Source organism: Nematostella vectensis, chromosome 10 (genome assembly GCF_932526225.1).
Source record: "Nematostella vectensis chromosome 10, jaNemVect1.1, whole genome shotgun sequence".
Taxonomy (NCBI): domain Eukaryota; kingdom Metazoa; phylum Cnidaria; class Anthozoa; order Actiniaria; family Edwardsiidae; genus Nematostella; species Nematostella vectensis.
Genome location: NC_064043.1, coordinates 2,510,436 through 2,535,022, shown reverse-complemented (window position 1 = coordinate 2,535,022; position 24,587 = coordinate 2,510,436). Strand labels below are relative to the sequence as shown.

Below are 24,587 nucleotides of genomic sequence, written 5' to 3'. Positions count from 1 at the left end.
CTCCCACACCCCTAAAAACTCATTTTCGCGCATGGATCAAACCACTCTACGCACAATGTAATCCCATTAATCTATCCCTGAACAATCGGCTTAGGAAGTAAAAGAAAAGGAGAAGAATCTGATTAATACTGGTCTATTTTATTTCAGTTACAAATTTAATCTTGAGGGAACTCATCTTTTTATAGTACTATAGGTTTTTGTTTCTCTGTCTAAGGCTCTCTCTGACACCAGAGGGCATTTTTGCGTTGTATCCACGACGCCATGAGTCCTGGGGATATGGAGCTTCTCAAATCAATAGTTGCAAGCTTTCGCTGTAGATATAAATTATTTAGAATATGTTTGTCCTCGGGGGGAAGGGAGGGGGGTATAGAAATAAACAAGCTTTGGTGATACATATTTTGGTCTGAGCAGCCTAGAGAAATAAAAACCTTGGTAACGTTATACGCTACAATAATTGATTGACTGACACATGCACGCATGTATGACGGCAATATCGGCGGGATGTTCCTCGCTTCTTTCGTATATGGTCATTAGAGATACATATTTTGGTCTGAGCCTATAGAAATAAAAACCTTGCTAACGTAGCCTTCCGTTATACGCTACAATAATTGATCGATTGATGCATGATTGATTGATTAATAATAATTGATTGATTGACACATGATTGATTGATTAATAATAATTGATTGATTGATACATGATTGATTGATTAATAATAATTGATTGATTGACACATGCACGCATTCATGACAGCAATATTCGGCGGGATGCTCCTCGCTTCTTCCATTTATGGTCATTAGCCAGTTGAACGTTTAGCGGAACCACCTGTTTTCTTGGAATTGCGCTTTTTCTTGGGACCGTCATTTTTCTTGGAACTTCTCTTCTCTAAAAATGAAAATATTTGAAAATGTTTACATTGAGTCAATTTTCAAGCGTCAGAAAAACTGTAAGAAGATTTGGATTTGGATTGAAAGCACACCAGGTACAGAATTTCAAACATGTGAATCCTCATTCCCTCATGCGGAAAATACCATGACTCACTCCAAAAGGTTGATTCCCACAAAAGGCAAGAGCAAGCACAAGAGAAGGCAAACGCTTGGTTTTCTTGTGCTAACGCTTGTGTGTGACCGATAATTACGTGCTGCGCTTTAGCGGAGGATGCGCGCGCACCCTTTCCCCTTGGCCGACGAAAAGTAGGTCATTTCTTTTCTTGAAGTTTGTCAAATACTATCCAATATTCCATATAATGCCCATGACTGTGCCTCCCCCCCCTCAGAATATGGCCATGTGCGATTGAAATATTGCCTGATTGTTTTAGCTTCCTAGAAGTAAATAAAGGTAACCTTTGACATGCAGACTGATGGTAGCGGAGCCTTGCCCCTGGCTGTTAATAGCGACGCATTTGTATTCCCCAGCATCTGCTCCCTCCACTCCTCGTATTACCAGCTGTGCCTTGCTCTTTGTTACCACAGCCTTTTGGATGGACATGATGTACTTGGCGCTCTTGCACTTCCCTGGGATAAATGGACTGACACGGCAATAAGGTATGGTAATCTCTATTCCATTCTTGTACCATTTGAAGTCCTGGATGTCAGGGTAGGCCTGTGCCTTGCAAAAGAGCTTCTTTTTGGAGCTCGTTCGGGCTGTCACATGACCAGAGCTGGCAGTAATTGTTGGTATATTGCTGTCTGTAACAAAGACATCAATAAACAACTCAATTCTTTGAAGATTTTTTTTAATACAGATATTGTTTGTAGAATTGGGTCTCTTTAGTTTTTGTCTCACTGACCGTCCGTCATTCCGTCCGTTCATATGTTTGTCCATCCGTCTGTCTTTCTGTAGTACGGTCTAAATGACTGTCCGTTTGTACATCTGTCGGTCAGTTATTCCATCATAGGGCCGTAGCAGGTGTTGATATGGAAAATAATCAGTAGGTGCATGGCTGTGGCTGTGTTTCTTGTGCCCCCCCCCAATATTTCGAGGCCTGCCACGGCACTGCATCCTTCTGTCTGTCTGTCTTTCTAACTGGCTCACTGTCCGTCCTCCCTCCGTTTGTCCGTCTATCTGTCACTGTCTCCCTTCCGTCCCCCTGCCGTACGTCCGGCTGTCAGTCCGTCTGTCTATCTGTCCGTGCACTCCTTACCATAGACTTTAACTGAGACCAGCTTGTAGTTATTCTGGCCATTAAACGTTAGTAAACACTTGTAAAATCCAGAATCACTGAGGTTGGCATTCTTGATCATCAAAATTACACTCTTTTTCTTTTTATTGTTCACAGTGGTAATCTGATTGGAGGGTATTTCAGCATCAATGCCAGAAACAGAGTGCCTCACCCATTTGAGGTTTGCGTTTTGGGCAGAAGTACACGTGTAGTTCGTACTCTCTCCGATGGATAATGCAACGGCATGTCTTGGCTTGATTTTAACATCAGGTATGGCTGCAACATACCCTATTAGGAAGAATTCGCGACTTTGAATCTCTTGCCCCTTGACATTTGTTGCTCGACATTGATACAGACCGAAGTCCTTCATAGAAAATGAGACAATTGTATAGTCAGCCCCAGCCTTTAGTAACTTCTTGGGTGTAGGTGATTTTTCAGTCCACTGCCGTTTTACAGGATTTACTTTGTAATACAGTCTAATGTCAGCTCGATCGTCAGTGGTTCCACAAGGTATTTTGTAGTTTCTTCCAAAGGCTGCCGAGTAAAACCCCTTGTGTTTCACAAGAAACTTGAATTTGGCACATGCCCCTAGAGTATAAAAGGAGTCCATTAACAATAAGACAAAAGAGCAAATCATTCTAAGGAGGCAGGCGTTTTTCTCTCAGCATTTTCACAAAAGCGCCAAACGTAAATGAACAGTATGCTAGTATATATGGAAAATAGCTTGTGATTTGGTGAACAACCAAAAAAAGCCATAGAAAGGTTGCTGTCTTGAGAAATATATGAAGTACATAGCGACCTCTTTAAAAAACGAAGAGGAGGTCATCCCCTTCAGCAATTTATTGCTATCTTGAAATTTGAAACATCAAGAATTTGATAGAACACAGAGCCAGTGTTGCGTGCGCTTGAATCATGAGAGAAAAATCGACAAAGCTTTCTCCATTAGAACAATTCTTTTGAAATGCAAAAAAAAAAAAAAAAAACGCTCAAAACTATTGAACTGGAGGCTTTGAATAACGAAGGAAGCCCGAAGCTGTAAAACGACACGAGTAGAATGCTGCGTTGTTTACAGATGGCGTAGATAACAGATAAGCGTTCTGCCTTGATTTAATGAGTGCCAATTGCCTGGTTTAAAACAGATAGATACCGCTATCAATTAATTATGTCTGCATTATAAATCTGTTAGTAAATATATATTTTCACTTACCTGGGATACAAAACATAAGACCGAGAACAGCCACAACAAACACTACCAGACCTCGAGATAATGCCATAGTCGTCACTCGAAAACTCTCCGAAATTATTCCTTCTCAATAGCCTTTGGGGGAGTTGAAAACTTAGTAGGACTCAAGCAACAAATTATTTTGAAAGCTTGTGAATATCAGTTTTAGTAGCCTTTACAAACGATATACGTCAGAAAGGGTCAAAGAACGATGAACTAGAAATTATGTTTGGGAACCTGAAACTGCAGTATATTTTAGGAGGGGATAAGGGTGAACACGTAACGCACACAGATATCCCGCATCGCGATAGGGTAGTATATATTTATGAAGTGGATATCGGCTCCCGGTGAGCTATCAGAAGTCCATTACCAATATCAATGTAATTATTTTATCGTGACTCAAAACAAAATATTTTCTTGTTCCCCATGGAACTCTCTTTTAAATTCCTCCCATAGCAAAAAATTCTAGTTGGTAAATGGGCTCCCTAGAATAGTCTTTCCTACAATACTTTACTGATTGTGCCCTTCTAAGGCCTGACACGACCCTAGGAGAAGGGGCGATTTGATAAGGCTCAAAAACTGGAAGATTTCTGCTATATTTTCAATCAAGTGTGGATTTTCTCAACTTCCTTCTGGTGTAGTTGGATATTCCACGAATGCTTTCTATCTGTACGGAATCTGAAAAAGATCGTGTTGTTAGAATGGGATCGGTGCGTTCAGATTATTATCGAATTATTATTGGAATGTCGATAAAGCACTTGCGAGCGCAAGCTCGCCTACAGAAGGAGGTGACGATCCCAGCAGTTCTCAACGCCGCATCAGTACGACGTATATATACCCTATGTGTACAGTATAATAAAATAATAAAAATAAAAATAAAAAACGATAAGCGCGCATGAGTTGAAAATTACATAATACGAGTCGGCTTACTCCGAGCAATTTAAATTTGATGAACGTCGGAGACGATGTCGCCGCCGGCGTCACAACTTGACAAAAAGCCCAGGAATCAACTTTTATGCTCCCCCTCTCAATGGCAAGACACACAAAGCATCCTTTTCCATCGGCTAATTAAAGCAAGTAAGAAAGATATTTCAATAAAATTTCGTCAATAACCTGTCAGACTTCAATCGTAAGTTATTATTTTGAAGTTTCCTCGGAATAAACCGCTGTATTTTTAATGATAAACAATAACATAGGAGTGGGTGATTGACATTCTTCAAGGTTTTCGTAAGAGGCTCCTAAGTAGACAACGAAATATCGAAAAATGATACCGCAAGGGGCGATTTTGTACTTGTAAACCCTTCTTAGATATCAAGGAAACCTCTAATACTTGAGCGCGGCCCAGTATCACGTACGCCGCATGGGATCAGACTGTTACGTGTTGTGTCGTACTTCTCCGTTGTATTGTTTGTTGTCCGCCATTCCGTTTTCCTCTTCTTGGTTTTCTGTCATTTCATGAGAGCAATGACGATAATAATAAATTATTTCAGTGCCATTTTAGTGCCGTAATCATTTTAATCACTTTAACAGCGCCTTGATCATTTTTAATCATTTTAATTTCAATAGTGCCGTAATCACCTTTACAGGGCTTCTGGAATTACGCGGAGAAAAACTCAAAATTACACGGGATGCTTTGCTAAATTACGCGCTAAATTAAGCGGAAAATCAATCATTTACGCGCTAAATTACGCGGGATTTTGCAATACATTTTTCTTTAGAAATCAAAATTTTGCGGGATTCTTTACTGAATTACGCGCTAAATTACACGGAATATCAACAGTTACGCCCAAACTACATTTTGTATTGAAGGAAAGCACGAAATAACTTGAAAAGGTTTATTTTTTGCGCGAAAATATCTTAGGCGTGTTTTCAATGGCTCCTAGCCACCAGCCAATTACAAAAGATATTTTATTATTAGTACTAGGCCTTCGCGATTTAGCAAAGAATGCCTAGTCATTTTATTTGTTTTCGAAATTCAGTTCGAAATATCGCACTCTTACAAAGAATATCTTTTTTTTACGAGAAATAGAGGTAAGAAACATAAAAGAACACATCAGCTGTGCACTTAAATGTTTTGTCTTTCAAAATTTAGCCAAATTACGCGGGATTACGCAGAAATTTGTGGATTACGCGGATTACGCGGAGAAAGCCAAATTACGCGCTTCCGCACAAGCACGTAATTCCAGAATCCCTGTCTTTAATATATTGCCGTAATGTGCTGAAGCACATACCAAATGTTCGTAGAGTCGACGAATTCGGGATACATCATTGCGGAACACATACCCCATCTCTGGGCGAAGTCTCTACCCCAAGGGTCGCGTCTCCCCACGCCAAGGAAAACATAATCCCGTGGGGGAGGGGTTAAGTGCTCGAGGTAGCCAAGGAAAACATATGTCTCCTCGTGGGGGAGGGGGTTAAGTGCTCGAGGTAGCCAAGGAAAACATATGTCTCCTCGTGGGGGAGGGGGTTAAGTGTTTGTGTATAACGCGACTTCTCACTCCAAGGAAAACAAGGGCTTCGTAGGGGTTGGAAGTGGCGGGAGGGTAGACTGGATATTATCTTCATGACGCAGTCAGACATTCCGGGATAGACTTGCCATAGCATGGTATATACAAAAATCACTAAACCGACCATAAAAGACCTAGGAAAGCACCTTGAATTGGGTAGAGGGGGGGGGGGGGGGGGTGTTGTTAAACGGTATGAGATGAAAACGACACGAACGAGTACTTTCTCCTTTTCACATGTATACGAGGTGCCTAGAATCTAGTGTCCAAGAGGTCATTGACCTTCTGTGCACTAAATGGCATGGAACTTCTGTTCACGTATGTTCACTTATTGGCATGAAACAAAAGGCGGTTTCCAAAAGGCCTGGGCGAGCGCTGCACTTTTCATGGGCCGTTTATGCAAATACATGCAAATGAGCATGAAATAATAAACTTCAGTTCATTCCCATATGTATGTGCATTTAGATTTGCCCTATTGTAGCCTTTTAGAGCGAGCTGTGTCAATATGTATGTAGAGCTAAAATGGTGCGTAGCTGAGAGCATAACCGTAATGGTTCGTTGACGTTTCAAGATTTTCTGCAATGTTTCATTGATGCCAATCTGGTTATTTTCTATGTTTCCTTTATAATAAGACTTGTTTTCTTTATGGGGTCGATAGCTTTGGGTTTCAGCATTTCTATCCAAATCGTCTTGTTAATGCTTATAAATGTCAAAGACGTCAAATAACGAAGTGAGTCACACAGGTGCGGTTTTCTGTTTTGAGTTCCAGCGCACCACACGGCCACCGGCGGCTTCTAGTCTTATTTCCTATCTTACAATATTTTACAATAAATTTCAACACAAAGACAAAACACTATGACTCAGATATACTGACATTTCTTCTTAAAACACTTCATTCAATGGCACTTTTGATTTTTCATAGAGAATTACTTTTAAACATAACAATATATGCACGAAAAAAAATATTTCTGTAGGGCACATTTTCCCATGGTTACTTATTTTACATTTCACTCGTTTTTCACTTTCACGCAACGGGAACACAAATCATATCGCCAACGATATTTTCATTTGCTTTAGGAAATTGCTGAGAAATGGTTAAGAAATGCCGATGTTATCTTACGCCTCCCAGTCCTGCGCTAGATGTGCCGCAGTTTATCTCAGGTTACAGTATTGACGCGTACAGTACATATTAGTCAAACTACTGCAATGCCGTGTCAATGTTTCCGGAAGTTTCCGGGTCTTCCGGAAGTGGATTTCTTTCAAATGACGATGACGTCACTACGAGGGTGAAAGCGCCATGTGATTGGGTGATCGAATCCGAGTTTATACCACACCTTTGGTATGGGATCTATCAGTGATAGAGCAACTTACGACGAATATTTCCTGTATTTTGTAAGAAGCTTTCATGCAAAAACACGTTTTGTTACAAACTACAAGACATAGTGGAGGCCTGAATTAGGTTGCCATTGACCTAGATCTAGCGTGTGCTTTATTGTGACGGCTTGCATCGCTTTCTTCGGTTTGATGTTTTGAAATAGAATGGCGTGCCTTTCCCGGGGCTGCTTGCTTGGCGCTTTTGTAGTAACTATCGTCTGTCTTTCACCAGGTAATGTAAGCACCCATGAATAAGATCTTTAAGACTACACATGGAGGGAGTTCCTTGATATCTTGTTGCTACCGTAATTACGGGATACGGGGGAAATGGAGTTATAATGTTTGGTCTGTACAATCACACACATGAATGAACTTTCGATATCGGTACATTGATAACTTGTCCGTTCATACAATCTCGTGCTTCTAGAACTACATATTTTAAATGGAGCTTTGGCCTTTAACGTTTTGAATACTACGGCTTACGGCTACGATTTATCGTTAAAATGACTGTTGTGTCTACTTAAAGGGATAATTAATGGCGGGAAAAATGGCTAACATGAATTACATGTGTCTGTATCTCGTCTGTTAATCTCGACTTCAAACTCCTTTCAGATTCACACATCTTTTGAAAATCAATCTATAGCCCATTATTGCATTGTTTTAGCTGCCTCAGGATTTATTGCTATTCGTATTAATTTATCAACTTAACATTCAAATGATTTGGATGTTTAGCTTTTATTCAGTCATTACTCTTGTTCTTTTTTATTAAGCTTAATTGAAAATAACTTATGACCTTTTACTTGCTCCATAGAAATTCAATGAAATCGTATCAAATTGTGCTCTGCCTATGAATGTGGCAATCTAGGTGTTTCAATAGCCATATGAAGAAGATCTCCCTCAATTTTGATCATAGCGAGTTGTTATAGACTGTATTACATGTTCATAGGGAACACGACCTTGTCGTGTCATAATCGTTTAGTTCACGCTAGTTATCTGCCCATGACTCGCTAGGGGCCTGCAAAAAGTTTATCAGAATCTGATATTTGCTCCAAATCTAAACAATTCTATTCTTGCGTCTGGGAAATACTTGCTGATAGCATACAAGAAGACCTAACATCCGATGAACATTCCTAAATATTTGTGTTTTCTTATTTCTTGACAGTAAGTAAAGTCGCAAAGTCAAAACAGTAATAATCTAATGAAGAATGCTCACTTAAAGTATGCATTCTGCTGTTAAGCACCCTTGAATAGAATTTATTTGATACATTTTTGTAAGAGGTGATACGTTTTTGTAAGAGGACACATTGTGCAAGTAATTAGAAACTCAACAGAAAAGAGTTTTGTTTTCATGTTTTTATTATTAAAGCATTTTATTGCATTATAAGTTGCCATTGTTTTGCTGTTATTTTGATTTGCTTGACCAGTCAAATGTATCAGGGCCAACCCAACCTTAATTTTTAAGATTTTTAGGTATTTGTGAAGAAAAATACTGGGGGAATACGGTATGTTCCATCATGTTTGTTGATAGGTTATAAATAATAATTAAAAAAATGACTCTTTTTCAAGGTTGCTTAGAAAAAAGAATTGACCCTTGTTTTTTCTTTTCTTACATAGCTATATTTCTATGTTGTTGTTGTATCAATGACCCTTTCCTTTCTTTTCTTTCCTCAGGGAACTGTGAATTCAAGTTCCTTTCACCCCCGCGGATGTTCTATACTGTTGGATTCTACTCAAATTTTCCCATAAACTGTACCACTAATGACGAAAATGCAACTACCACGCTGCTGTACCGTCAAAAGTTTATGGGAGGCTATAATGAGAAACCCTTGCAACCAGGCAAAGTGATAAAGACTGATGACGTTTACACTATTTTAAACTTTGCCTATCAAGATGCAGGGCAGTATCAATGTAAAGCAACAAACCTGGATGGGGAAACAATATTTACAGATCCAAATGCATGCAAAGTGTTTGGAAGACCCAATGTTATTCCAGATGTAACGGTAGATCCACTATATGCAGTACAGCTATCTCAGGGAGATAGCTTCAATTTCACCTGTTCGTCAGCAACTCACACCACACTGAAATGGACTAAGCGGCCAAAGACAGGCTCTGAATCTGATGTGCCGTCAAGCCAGACGGTGTTGATCAAAGACACAAGTAAAAATCAGCAGAGGTTGATTCTAATGATAAGGAATGCACAACCAAGTGACACAGCGACCTACAAATGTATCCTGACCTATAACGGCCAAGAACACTACAAACTGGCTTCTCTTATAGTGTATAGTATGTCTAGTTGCTCTAGATTGAGGAGATATTATGTATTGGATATTTTATGAGATAGCAAAAGTTATACGTTGTGGTTCCCTTACAAATGCCTGCCTAAGAACCTGAAGTGCAAGGTTTTTTTTTTGTGTGGGATAGACAGGGGCATTGGGGGAAGGGACAGGTGGACATATCTCCCCCTAATGAGGAATTGGTCCATTTGTAATTACTGTATAACTACTCTCTCTCTCTCTCTCTCTTACTCTCTCTCTCTCTCTCTTACTCCCTTTCTCTCTTACTCTCTCTCTCTCTCTCTCTCTCTCTCTCTCTCTCTCTCTTACTCTTACTCTCCGTAAAGATCATGTTTATCTAAAAAAGGACTTTTGTAATAAGATTATTTCCTTTCTACCAGAAAATGAGAAACCAGTGATCACTTCACACAGCTCAACAACTGGTCCTGTGACAATGCAGGAACCTTCCGACGTAGAGATCTTCTGTTCCTTTCAAGGCTATCCCCAGCCCAAGAACACATGGTCAAAGGACGGCACAGAGATTACTTTTGGTGGTTGCATCGCTGGGCAACCCTGTGAAACCAAAAAGTACATACTTAAGACAAAGAGAAAGCTCAGCACGGAGTACATTAGTCACCTCACTATTAAGGGTGCTAGGTACCCTGATGATCATGGCATTTACACCTGTTCTGCTGCAAATAGCTTGGGTGTTGCTAAGGCAGACATAACTCTGAATGTTGAAGGTAAGATGACTGGACTAACATTATCTAGAATTCTGTCCAATTTACTGTACAAATGATTTATGCCCATTAAAATCCCAGAGTTTTGATTATCAAATGTGGAACTCTTATTTCATTTATGTGGTGGTATTGAGGAAGAACTTGGGATTTTACAATATGCTTTAGGAGAAAGAAAATGTCATGAACAAAAATGAGCACAACATTGTTGGGCAAAGATTGTGTATGACTGTGAACCCCAAAAAAAGTAGACGGGGGTGATCGTAACATCCTTTAGGGTTTACATTCTGGCCAACTGCCATCCCTTAGGGGGATGTTTCACATCTTTTTTCTGATTTTGCCATCTCTTAGGGTATACAATTCAACCAACTGCTATTGAATATGAAAGCAAGGAGCACTTAGTACAACAGGCCTTGTCATGAATAGTACATGCCGTAATAAATAAACAGTGGTTTGTATGTGTAGTCTAATGAGTAGCCCGCTTGAATCAAGCCAAATACAAGGCCAGCTGAGCAGTCAGGGCACGTGTTTCACAAGCTTGTTGTATGTCTTGTTTGTAATTGATCACTGCTTTATTGATTCCAGTCAAGCCTATACTGGAGAAAAGACTGGACGTATTTCTGCAGTCCAAGAATACAGAAGGACATGTCAATTGCGAAACCAGCAGATCCAATCCACTTGGAAAGTTCAAATGGGAATACCAGAACAAGCCTCTCATATGCTCTTCTGACTGCCAACCTAACCCTTGGGCGTGGCTTCCAGTGATTTTCCCTACCACCCCTGCCCCCCCAGTCCCTACCAACTTTAGTTCAGTCACTATTCCCCCCAAGCAAGGGGCTTCATTCTTCAGGTGCACTGCTACCAACAAATTTGGCTCAACTAACACAACGTTAAAGTTTGAAAGAATAGGTAATGTTATCCTTAACAGCATGAATGTACAAAGTTATCTCTGCCTTTTGTTTATGTGTAATGTGCTATATGTCTATCATCTGTGAAGGAGAGAGCGCCACAGAACAAAAGGCAACAATGCCCTTTTAATTTTTTCCGATTTTGAATTAATATCTTAGTTATCAAAGACATTTCTGAGTCAGATTCTGCCACATCTATGAAGGCACCTTAGTCTTCCTATAGCTTTTCTGTAGTTTTCTACTTTACCATTTTATCAAGGCACATGTTTTGGACTACTGTAGTTTTGAATTTTTAATAAGTTCCTTTTTAGTCAAACATACATATAATCAAGATCTTAGATTGCCTTTGTAACTGACTGAACAACTACAACTTTTGCTGCCAATCCCATGTGCTATAAATCTTATACAACAACAGCAAACATTCAAGTTTTTTGTTTCATTTTCTAAAACTCAATTGACTTAAAACTTATTTGAGTCCAAATATTTGAATCCATATTAAATAAAGTCAATAAGCTGTGGTACCTATTTCAGAGGATCCCGGGGAAAATCTAGTGAGTATCAAGCGACCGGCAGGTTCCAAAGTGATCACAATTGACGAGAACAAGCCACTTGTTATCCGCTGCGTGGCCCTAACCCAGGTCGCCGTATTGGGTGGTATCCGATGGTTACGGGATAAAGTCCTGATGGACCCTGTTACCGATCCACGCATCACAATCAATAGAACCAGCCTGCCAGATACCAAGAACACAGAGATTAAGTTTACCATGGTGAATACAACAGTGAATGACAGTGGCGTTTATTCTTGTGATGCCCTGGCCTTGAGGCCTCAACTCAATAGGATTGTTAATGACAGCATAAAAGTTGAGGTTTTAGGTAAGAGGCTTGTATATTTTTACAGAAAGAAGTTGTCATATTTTTTTCAAATAGGGTGTAGCATTCAAAACATGATGGTGTAATTTAATACATGATTGTGAACATTTTAAATTATTTGTTTTATTTTTATTTTTGTTTTACATGAGCTTGTTATTTTTCATCTTATTCAAGAACTTTTTTTACCAGCTAATTTAAAACCCTTGAATTAACAACTAACATGCTCAATTCACAGCTGTAACACCTCCTATTATCTCTGAGATGCCTGATCAAACAGTTAAAAAAGAAAAGACTGACATTGTTGAGGTCAATTGCAAAGTCTCCGGCTACCCTAAGCCAACTGTCAGTTGGTACAAACACAGTCCTGGAGAGACCGAATGGAGAAGGTTATCCCAAATTCCAGATCTGGTGCGATCCAATGGCTGCACGCAAAGTAGAAGTGGTTATTACTTTTACCTTGACAGTATCGGCAGTCCTTTGGTAATTTGCCAGCCTCGTCATGAGCTACACTCGGGGAAATACAAGTGTATAGCAACAAATGAACTCGGGGAAGACCAAAGAATTGCGTCTCTGAATGTGGAAGGTGTGTTATATGTACTGTACTTAGTTATGTTGTGTCCACCACTGGGAGTTCTGTATCTACATTATTGTTGAAAAAACTGTCCAATAAATTCATCATGCTTTCGAATGCACCCATGAAAACACTTCAAAGCTGGGAATGGTGTTTTACAGATAAGTGCTTTACTAAGTTACTAAACAAACCACCATTAAAGAGATGAAATCTTGCTTGAGAGGGTTGTCCAATACCCTGACTAATTGATGCATGGCACCAGCATATGAAACCATCGAGGCCACTGGAGCGTATAAAGAACGAGGTAAAACAAAGGGAACAATGCCATGCATAAATTTGTAAGTGTATTGGACAAGTATAATATATTTTTTAATAATTTATTTTTCCACTGGAGCGTATAAAGAACGAGGTAAAACAATGGGGGTAAAACAAAGGGAACAATGACATGCATAAATTTTTCAATGTATTGGACAAGTATAATATATTTTTTAATAATTTATTTTTTCACTGGAGCGTTTAAAGAACGAGGTAAAACAAAGGGAACAATGCCATGCATAAATTTGTCAGTGTATTGGACAAGTATAATATATTTTTTAATAATTTATTTTTCCACTGGAGCGTATAAAGAACGAGGTATAACAATGGGGGTAAAACAAAGGAAACAATGCCATGCATAAATTTGTCAGTGTATTGGACAAGTATAATATATTTTTTTATAATTTATTTTTATTTTCATGTGCACATTTGTTCTGCACAACTAATGAGATAAACTATTCTGCTGTTTTTTAGAGGGAGCACGCATCCTAAAGCCAAAATCCAAGTTGCTCTCTGTTGCTCTTGATACGAACTTTAATCAAAGTTGCCAGGCTAGTGGGAACCCTGTACCTACAGTTCAGTGGATGCGACATGAGAAGTCTGGTGACAAGTTACTGAGTACTGGTCTAGGAAGTGCCCTTTTGGTCATTCCTAAGGTGATGACCAAGGACTTGACCAACTACACCTGTACCGCGGCCAACTATATGACAGACAAAGTGGTCCTTACCATAGAAGGTGTGTAAGGCATAATGGATTGTAGGTACAGATGGGCCAGATCCCTGGGGTGGCTGGTGGGGTGGAGACTATTAAAGTAGATAGGAGGTGATTTCCCTATCCATTAGGGGTTGTCCCTTTTTTATTTAATTTTGCTATTCCTTAGGGTGTCTCATGGTGGTATGAAATGCCTGAATCTTATGTTACAGTAAACCACAAGTGACCTGGGCATTTACTACATCAGGGTTAAAATTGCTTCAAGCACACCCAATGTACCATTCTTTAGAGATATAGATTGCTGTTAACCACATCCATTTTCCTATCCCTTTGGGTATTTTTTTATGAACCATCACCCACATCTGTTTTATGGGAGTCCCCCTGGGGCAGATCCTAGATTTTACTCTAACAGAGAACTAGTGACAATCGGTTGGGATTGGGAACTAAGTTAAACTATTTTGACATCCTGGCATCATTGATAAAATGATGAGTGTGCATCACCAGGTAAAAAAAAAAACAGGCAGTAGTATTATTTATTTCATAAGTTTGAGACTTTATTTGTTGTTTTTACAACAAATAAACATTTACACTTATACTCAAATAGAAGAGCCCCACCTCTGTTATCTGCCCTTGGTACATTTGCATTCAAGAGATAATTTTAGTGATGACAAGATAACAGCTTAGTTTTTTTTAGACTGAATAGACTCAAATAGCACACCCATTATCAGTGTATCTAATAACAGTAATTTGTGACTTAATTCTGTCACCACAGTGAGAATATTGCTTCATTGAATATTATCCATTTCATATTTTATATATTTTTTTAATTTCAGAATTAGATGATGCCATTATTTTGGCCCAGAAGGATGCATTGTCTTATTCTGCGCTGGCTGGGATTATCACAGGGTGTACACTATTTGTCTTGGTCATTCTCATCATCTGCTTTGTGGTCTACCGGAAGCAGAAAAAGCAGATTGATGAATACAAGGAGTTTTACTTCTTGAGAACTGGAGAATCCGATTATAAGGTGAACAATATTTTGTCAATATGCAATGTTTTACCTTTGTTATGCAAAGAACGTGGTAGCCTGTGTGACATGTGTCACACAACACACACTGCTCTGTCACACAATACAGACTGGTCTGTCTGTCACACAACACACACTGGTCACACATACACTGGTCAGTCTGATACACAACATACACTGGTCTGTCTGTCACAACACACACTGGTCTGTCTGTCTGTCTGTCTGTCTGTCTGTCTGTCTGTCTGTCTGTCTGTCTGTCTGTCTGTCTGTCTGTCACACAACACACACTGGTCTGTCTGTCACAACACACACTGGTCTGTCTGTCTGTCTGTCTGTCACACAACACACACTGCTCTGTCACACAATACAGACTGATCTGACTGTCATAGCACACACTGGTCTGTATGTCAGACAACACACACTGCTCTGTTTGTCACATAGCACACACTGCTCTGTTTTGTCACACAACACGCACTGCTCTGTCAACCAACACAGATCTGTCTGATATCACTGGTCTGTCGGACATTGTGTAAGTAACATTTACCATGTTTTCCTACAGATTGACCCAGATCGTAGCCTGCTTGAGCAATGCAATAACCTCCCCTACGACCTCGACTGGGAGTTCCCAGAAGAGCGACTTATTCTTGGAAAGGTTCTTGGACAAGGTGCATTTGGCCAGGTTCTAAGAGCTGAGGCCATAGGCATGGACAACTTTAACCCACGCGATAAGAGCGCAGACGGATTGAAAACACGCTCCAAGATGAGGCGGTCTTTAAGAGGCAGTTTTCGGGCCAGCATGAGAAGGAATAAGAATGAGTACGCAAGCTTGCGATGGGCCAAGAAGACGACTGTTGCTGTCAAGTGTCTCAAAGGTGGGTTTACAGTTGAAAGATTATTCTAAGGCAGATAAAAATGGGAAGGGCTTTGAGAGATGACTTATATTCATTCAACAATGCCGAGGTGTTAGGCCGACAAAAGTCTCATATATTCTCTTATAATTTAACCCGCTTTATACGGACACCCGTTTATACGGACAACGGACACTTTTATGTGGCCTGAATTTCATACAAAATTAACCCTGGTTTACGGACAAAAGAAATCCGGGTCTTGCACTTTCAGGAGATTGGTGCACTTTTTAATAAGGTATTTCTCGAGTTCTAATCGGTATTATCAAGCTTTTCTAGCAAATAAACAAATCAAGTATGCTTAAAGATAAAACAGAACACAATAAACAGTGCTGTGTAGAACAGTCACAAAGCTAAGTTAGCGTACCGTACCAGACTATAGACTAGGCAAAGGCAGAGTGTACAAAATGCCTTCTGAACAGAGTTTTCACAACCTTTGTTGAATTACAGTAACGGATTCAGTTAGACTAATTGAGTTGAATTTGGCAATCGCAATGACGATTGAGGAAAGGAGTAGTTATCCTGTTTTATTGCAGTTGTTTATAAACAAATATTGCTATGAATTTGAGTAATAAAGAAGTAACCGGAACATGTCACTAGTTCTCAGAAGTACTCTTTCCAAATGTTACTTGATACACGAGTTTATTATGTTTCGTTTTGATCAAATGAGCGGAGTCTATTATTGGTCGCCTTTTGCTCTGACTATCTGACAATGCGCGAATCCGTCAAAGTGCGCCTCGTTCAAATATTCTGAGAGAATGTTATGTTTTAGGCGCAACACAAGTGAGAATCGGTCAAACACAAGAAAATCAAGTACAGTAGTTGCGTTTTCTTGCGCCTACTCTTGCACTCCATTAAAACAGAAATGGTGTCCTAAGTTGTGAAGCTACCTTACCGAAAAAGTATATTTTAGTTGAAGCTAACAATCTCATTCCTTTTGCAGAGGGTGCAAGCGAGAGCGACTACAAAGACCTCGCCTCAGAGCTCAAGATTCTCATCCATCTGGGTGAACACAAGAACATCGTGAATGTGCTCGGCGCATGCACGCGAGGCAGAAGACTCATGGTCATCATAGAGTTTGCACCCTACGGCAACCTACTCAGCTTCCTTAGGGCACGGCGAGAGGTATACCAACCTACCTGGACAAAGACTACCAATGACCCCGAGAAGAACTACACACTGGTCGACCTGACCATGGCCTCGTACCAGGTGTCTAGGGGCGTTGAGTTCCTGGCCTCCAGGAAGGTAAGAAAAGCATTGTTTGTTTCTCTATCTTCAGTATTCGCGCAAAGAAAACACCGCCTTCCTAGACCGCCCTGTATCGCCCATGAAACGTACATCAAAACATGGAATAACTGTACTGGAATAACTGGATAAACCTCCATGAACACAGCATTCTAAACTTGAATGACCGTGAAGCTATTTCTGTTTCCTTAGCAAAGTCTAGTTAGTTTGCTAAAACGGGGAAAAACAACAGAAAACTGCGTTTATATTGTTAACTGTGTCATTTAACGAGGCCTTATCTATCCTCTTACGGTATGATCTAAACATGCAGTAACCCCCTCCTTAAAAGGCGTTTCCTTTCTAAACCTCTAATTCTCCTTTTTTTATTCTTTTCCAGTGCGTTCACCGTGACTTAGCGGCCCGTAATGTGCTAGTCGGACCGGACTATGTCATGAAAGTGTCCGACTTTGGTTTGGCACGTGACATCTACCAGGATGACCTTTATGTTAAAAACACGAGCGGCCTTCTGCCCGTCAAGTGGATGGCGCTAGAGAGCTTGTTTGACCGGGTCTATACAGAGAAGAGCGATGTGTTAGTATTAGTGTTAAAACGGAGAAAAGCGACGTTATATGCATTAATCTGTCTATATAGAAATATACTGTGAGTTTGCCTTACGTAGATCACTTTACGTTTCTATCCTTCAAAACCAAGTAACTATTATAACCAGGTAACTTGGTGTTAACTCAACTATCCTTCACCGCCAGATGGTCGTACTATCCAGGTTACTTAATGTTAGCTGAACTATCATTCACCACCAGATGGTCGTACTAACCAAGTTACTTAATGTTAACTCAACTATCCTTCACCACCAAGCGGTCGTACTAACCAGATTTCTTAATGTTAACTTAAATATCCTTTACCACCAAATGTTCGTACTAACCAGGTTTCTTAATGTTAACTTAACTATCCTTCACCACCAAGCGGTCGTACTAACCAGGTCCCATTTCTCATTCTAGCTGGTCATTCGGCATTCTGCTTTGGGAGATCATGACACTTGGCGGCACGCCGTACCCAGGCCTCCCGACCGAGCAGCTCCTGGACTACCTTAGTGAGGGTCAGCGGATGGCGCAGCCGCAGAACTGCCCTCTAGAAATCTACACGATCATGCGCGACTGCTGGATGCAGCTACCTGAGCAGAGGCCTCACTTTAATGTGCTTGCAGACCGACTCGGCAAGGTCCTCGAGAGGAACGTTGCTAAGGTATTGCTCGTTGCTAAGGTATTGCTCGTTGCTTAGGTATTGCTCGTTGCTTAGGTATTGCTCGTTGCTAAGGTATTGCTCGTTGCTAAGGTATTGATTGTTACTAAGTTGTTGCTCGTTGCTATGGTATTGATCGTTACTAAGAAGTGGTTGTTGCTAAGGTATTGATCGTTACTAAGATATTGGTTGTTGGTAAGCTATTGATCGTTACTAAGATATTGGTAGTTGGTAAGGTATTGATCGTTGCTAAGATATTGATCGTTGCTAAGGTATTGCTCGTTGCTAAGGTATTGATCGTTTCTAAGATATTGCTCGTTGCTAAGGTTTTGATCGCTACTAAGATATTGCTCGTTGCTAAGGTATTGCTCGTTGCTAAGGTATTGATTGTTACTAGGATATTGATTGTTTCTAAGGTATTGATCGTTGCTAAGGTATTGATCGTTGCTAGGATATTGGTTGTTGCTAAGGTATTGATCGTTACTAGGATATTGGTTGTTGCTAAGGTATTGATCGTTGCTAAGATATTGGTAGTTGGTAAGGTATTGATCGTTGCTAAGGTATTGATCGTTACTAAGATATTGCTCGTTGCTAAGGTATTGATCGTTACTAAGATATTGCTCGTTGCTAAGGTTTTGATCGTTACTAAGATATTGCTCGTTGCTAAGGTGTTGATCGTTGCTAAGGTATTGATCGTAACTAGGATATTGGTTGTTGCTAAGATATTGATCGTTACTAAGATATTGCTCGTTGCTAAGGTATTGCTCGTTGCTAAGGTATTGATCGTTACTAGGATATTGGTTGTTGCTAAGGTGTTGATAGCTTAAGAGCAGAGGGTTGCCCAGAGGCAATCCCACTGGTCAAAGAAGTAAAATGGAATAACTTCAGCCGATATGATTATATCTTGCAAAGTTCCTTTAGAACAAGGAGTAGACCCCCCTTGATGAACCTAACTACTCTGGCCACGTCTTTTAAAATGCCTGATGTACAACACATGTTCCACCAGGACAACCCTTACATTCAGCTGTTGATCGACGAGAGCACGGGAACCACGGACTACTATCTCAGTCCCTGTGACGCAAACCTTCCAAATAAACCCCGAGAGACGCCCGACGGATACGAGGAGGCCTTGCCAACAGCGCGTGCTGAATCATCGCTCAGGTACTTCCTAGTGTTGATTTTCGTATTTTGGGATTCGTGTAACCCTACCGTCTGTACTTACTCAATCTACCCCCTGTAGGTACGACACCTCTCTGCCACCCCTCCCTCCCCCGGACGACCCCCTCCCTCCTCTCCCAGACGACGACATCATGAACTCCCCGCTTCCGAGCATCCCTCCCTCGTACGAGGAAGCCGTGAAACCCGGTGATTACCGCAATGGTAGCCAGAGTAGCAATGAGAGCGGAATAGACCTGGAGGAGAAGTCGGGCAAGAGACCAGAGGAGCAGAGACTGTTGGTGGAGTTACCCGAAGAACACCAATATGTGAACGCCGGCAAAGGCAAGGGCAAGGGCAAGCGCCGAACCACCGAGACGGAATCACTGGTGTAAGAGCACTCGGGAGAACCTCGGAACGTTGCCGTGTACTCGAGGCATTGCCGAAGCGCCTGCGAAGCGAAATTCAGACCCGAAGTCGGTGGAGTAACCCGGGACAAGAGAGCTAAGGTTACATTTTATAACTGGATGGACACACTCTGATATGTGGACAGGTTCCTGATAGAGAAAAAGTCAAGGAGAAATGTACATGTAATGGTCCCTAACATGATGAGCCGATTGCAAAAGTACATAAACAATTGAGTCAATACTCGTTCGGGATGGACTCGTAACGTATTTTCTGTTAATTACGACAACAAACATATTGTTACGTTATTGGCTCGATTGAAATAACATAGGAAATGATAAATTAACCTAAAATCACTGGGATCAATTTTCAAAAATTGTTATTGATCTCGAAAGAGAAATCAAGCAATGCTATGATGGATTCGTTACACGAAGAACTAGCCAAAAAGCGGTATTTGTATCGATTATATGCGTACAGGCTAACGAGAACTCCACGGGTATAGAATACTTTTGCAGTTAGCCAAAGATGAGGCATAACCTGAATGAGAAGTTGTTTGTTGTTCAAATTCAACATCCATTCGAATCCCAAAGCCTACCAACCTACCAACCTACCAACCCTACTACTATTGACCAAAAGCAGTTGGTCAATGTGAATGGTGGCCTGTTTCTACAGTATCAGAACTAAATTATTTTTGGAGCCGCCTAAATTTGTAGATATCTAGAGACTGTTCATAGTCCAGCAAACTATTCTAAATATTGAGCTAAAAGTTATATAATATATGCCTACGATAGATTCATTTGCACTTAATAATATTATTCGGTTGATTATGACCCGAATGTAATGGGAATTTCCCCGAGTTGTACGCTGGGCGTACCTATTTCGTACAGATTTTCCTCGACTTCACGTTTTAAGGTTTTCAATAAGAAAACAAACTCCGGGCTTGACCCGCAACTAGTCTCCCGCGCAGTGTTCTGAATGGATTTTAAGGAGTCCTGTTCAGCCGCTACCACCTTTGTTGTTGTTTTTATTCCGTATAGAATACAAGTTATTTGAAGAAATCTCGAATCTCGTTAATCTTAAGCCTACTTTTGCTATCACTATTCCGTGTAATGCTACAAGAAACTGCTGGTTTTATTTGGAAAGGCTGGTAGCAATAGCTGACATGTTTCCCTTATGAGAGTTTCATTTTAATAGTTTATTCCAACCTGAATAAGTAGAAGTAATAAAAAAATGTCTTTTTATACACCGTATCTATAGCCTTTTATTTTATTGACATTCCCTGGGCGTGGTTCGTGGTTCCACTTACGGATGTCCCAAATGTGCCCGGGTTTTCCATTCTATTTCGAGCACTATCTTTTTTTTAGTCTGGTAGACTAATTCCAAACTCCGGCCAAGTGTCAGATTGAGCTTTAGTGCAGAGATATGGTGTTATAGATGGGCCGCACCGCACATTCAGCAGGTGAAGAGTCTTGATAAGGATTCCGGCGCCTTGATAGCATTATCCAAGAGCTTCGGTTAACGAGGACCTTGGCTCGGAAATAAGTGAGAGACGTCCTAGGGTCTTGGACAAGAGCCTTGATGGATTTCATGTTTTTACTTGAAGGGAAAATACCCCAGTGTAAAACAACTTAGTCTTCAGAATGAGAAAGTATTGGAACAAGGTTACCACAAAGAGCCCCATAGAAAATTTCTTGACTGTTTAGTTTACCATATGGTGGAAAATTACTTAAAAACATGTGGCATACATATAAAAGAAATACCTCTCATAGACGGCGCCCAATAAGTAAACCCGGCTAGGAGCCAAAAAATGTGAAACTCGAGCAATTCTTTTAATTGCCCGTGACCTATTGGCCAAGTGATAAGCCAATCAGGTTTATCAGGATTGGGCGACTCGCTAATAAAACTAGTCTGCGGCCAACACCACAAGGCCCCAGTCGATACAACTTCTATCTCAAGAACCTCAACAGTGAAAAAGCTTAGATTCAGTCTTTTCCAGCTTCTAGACATGGGTAGACAAGCGGCGAAGCTCCTGTTGGTCATACTGATTGTCTTGGCTTGTATTGCGAACATGGACGCAAAAGGCCGCCAGCCTGGAAGGAAAACCAAGGCCGCCAGACGAAAAGGTTCGCTGAATGCATGAATTTGACTTGTTTGTTCTGTAGTGATAGTAATCACCATTAACTGTACACAATAATTTTTAATGATAATAATCGCCGCGGATGATTTAGTTTCGACTTTTTATGGTCGATATCTGGAGTAATGGTATATAATATCGACTTATTGATTTACGGTTCTAGGGTTGGAGTAAGGAAGAGTTAGCGAAGAGTTATTTTTCGTAATTAAGTAATTTATGACTAAAACGTTCATAAGAACTATTCAAAAAAGGATGGCAACACTATCTATTGGTTTCTAGGCTAAAATGACGTAGAACGAATTCGTTGCAGTGCATTCTCCGTTTGTACACTACAGTGTTTTTTCGTGACATTTATGGCGTCCTGTTCTCTAAGGCCATACTTCGTTTGCCTAGCCCTTGAACTAGCTTATCCTTCTAGCACATTCCATATCGTTCGGACCCCAGAAAGTATCCCGTAGTTCGGATGCGCCCCGTAAGTTTTCAATTATTGACTGCGGATTTTAAATGACGGATTGCGGGGAAGAAGAATGTCTCCCGCAGTTGAATTAGGTCTTTTATGCCAATTCACCTGGATCACGCCACACGATGTATACATCTGTGTGCACTTATTCAGAGATCGATATTAGCGACGTATCTTATGTACTTACTCTTCTGATTGGCTTACAAAGCTAAGCACTGTTTGAGCACACTGACTGGTTGATAGCGGTGCATCTGTACGTTATCAAAGAGGACTCCTATTGGCGCCCAAGGCTACTTTGTTTTGATTGGCCGCTGAAAATAGCCTGTACTGGCATAGATCCTCATTGGAAAGCCCCGCAGCTTAATTTTCTCTTATGTTGGTTTGCTTTTTCTTATGCTGCCCCCCCCCCCCCCCCCCCCACACACACACACACATTCACATATCGTACACTATATCTGTTGATTTACCAAACATTTGGCACCAACCTTTTTCCTTCAGGCGTAACCAGTTTGATCCGAGTGACCCCTGAGAAGCCTGGGACTCTTCTCGTTGGATCCAGCATAAATCTGGCGTGCTCCAGTGATCAAGTCGTTAACTTGACGTGGTCCAAGGATGGATCCTTGAGGTCCAACGATACCACCCTCACACTAATCAATCTCCAGAGCCGCGACCGGGGAGTGTATGTATGCAGTGGGCATGATCAGAATGGTACCTCCCTGGAGAGGCGTGTCAAGATCAAGGTCAAGAGGAAGATGCCCGGTGGGCTTCAAGTGACGGTCAAGAGCAAAGCGAGGGGAAACAGAATAAGCATCACTTGTAAAGTGAAAGGAGCACGAAAACCTTTGAGCATAATCTGGAAAAAGGACAACCAGAAGCTTGTATGCGATGACAAAAAATCCAGGCCAAAATCATCGCTAAAATGCAAACAAATACAGAAGAAAAACGTCTATGTACTGAAGTTATCCCGCGGGAACAGAATCCAGGGCAGCTTCAGCTGCCATGCGAGATCTGGAAAAGCAACGGGAAAAGGCATTGTGCACCTTCCGCATCCTAAATAGGACGCCAGACCCGGTTCCTATGGCCTAGACATGACCTTCATTGGAACTGTATTGCTTACAAACAGCTTGTATCGTTCTGCGTGGAAGACGTACGCCCTGTAGCTATCACCAAAGACTCGAGAACATTCACCAAATATTTGTTGCGGAATTCCACTCTTTTTAGCTATTTAGAGGTTATTATTCCTTTTCAAAATGCACAACGAGACCAGTTATGGGAAATTGTTTTTATATTAAAACTTTCAAAAACGGTTTTTATTCGTATTTTCATCTTTCTCCACTTCTCGCCCTTCCATCCTTACCCGCGAATATCTTCGATTTTTCAGTTGAACTGATACCCGATATCCTCAAAATATATATAATGAATTATGAAAAATAATAAAAAAAATAATAGCGAAGAATGCAGAAACGCCGTTAGGAAAGCTGTCCTCTAGCATAGTACTCCATAATAAACATTTTTTAACAGGCTAATAGTCAAGCAATTTACGCGTTCTGAACCGTGGAGAGAGGAATAAAGAAAACAAGTCTAGAATTACCTCCGAGAGAGACGGGTCAAAATAGCGGGATTTATGTTGGCATCCCGCGGGCGGCAGACGCAATCTCACGGGAACATGAAAGTAACTGACTACCGACAAAACATGAAAAAAATTTAGTGACTAGCGACAAAAAATATTTGCCGACTACCGACATTTTATTACTTCCGGTATTTTTACTCTTTACTTCCATCGTCAATCAAATTCGGCCATTTCAGAATCTGCACTTTGTAGTTCCTGTTGCATCATTTTTTAAGTCAATTATTAATCCATAATTGATTTTTTATCAATAAGTTATTTTAATAACTAAAATTAATAATCAACCCTAAATAATGTTTAATCTTGTTTATACATGAAATCTGGTACAAAAGCGAATACTAGCTTAGTTCACCGACTACCGACAAAGACAGATAATTCTTACCGACTACCGACAAATTATGGAAATTTTAACTGACTACCGACATGTAGACTTCCCCATCCAGACCAGTGATGACTCTGCGGTAAGTGAAACGCGCGTGCCACGCACGGCACGAGGTGAAACACGCGTGGTCCCATGCACTCGGCACAAGGAGCACGCTCCTAATAAACACATTTAGAACTGGAAGCACTTTTGAACACGAAGGACGGACGGAAGTCTGTAAGAGCTCGTGGGGTTTGTAGTATGAAAGTCTTTGTAAGGCCCGTGGGAGGATGAAGTTCCCGCGGGATGGATGTCTGTACGCGTCTTTGAGATCCCGCGGGATGGAAGGCTATACACGTCTTTGAGATCCCGCGGGATGGAAGGGT

The 24,587-nt window shown here is 40.7% G+C and overlaps 2 protein-coding genes across 2 annotated transcripts; one reads left to right on the top strand and one right to left on the bottom strand.

Moving 5' to 3' along the window:
- Positions 1-117: 117 nt before the first annotated feature.
- On the bottom strand, positions 118-3,694 carry LOC116620688 (contactin-5). Its single transcript, XM_032386267.2, has 4 exons — positions 3,369-3,694; positions 2,144-2,749; positions 1,344-1,688; positions 118-885 (listed from the first exon to the last, which is right to left on the bottom strand). Exons 1-4 carry the CDS (start codon positions 3,433-3,435, stop codon positions 797-799), a joined length of 1,107 nt encoding a protein of 368 aa, XP_032242158.1. The 5' UTR covers positions 3,436-3,694; the 3' UTR covers positions 118-796.
- A 3,511-nt stretch (positions 3,695-7,205) lies between these two features.
- LOC5516499 (fibroblast growth factor receptor 4) lies at positions 7,206-23,521 on the top strand. Its single transcript, XM_032386268.2, has 15 exons — positions 7,206-7,493; positions 8,933-9,544; positions 9,936-10,277; positions 10,857-11,180; positions 11,711-12,052; positions 12,285-12,632; positions 13,410-13,670; positions 14,480-14,673; positions 15,233-15,545; positions 16,522-16,823; positions 17,200-17,393; positions 17,819-18,062; positions 19,066-19,220; positions 19,300-21,742; positions 22,712-23,521. Exons 1-14 carry the CDS (start codon positions 7,427-7,429, stop codon positions 19,607-19,609), a joined length of 4,008 nt encoding a protein of 1,335 aa, XP_032242159.2. The 5' UTR covers positions 7,206-7,426; the 3' UTR covers positions 19,610-21,742; positions 22,712-23,521.
- The last annotated feature ends 1,066 nt before the right edge of the window (positions 23,522-24,587 follow it).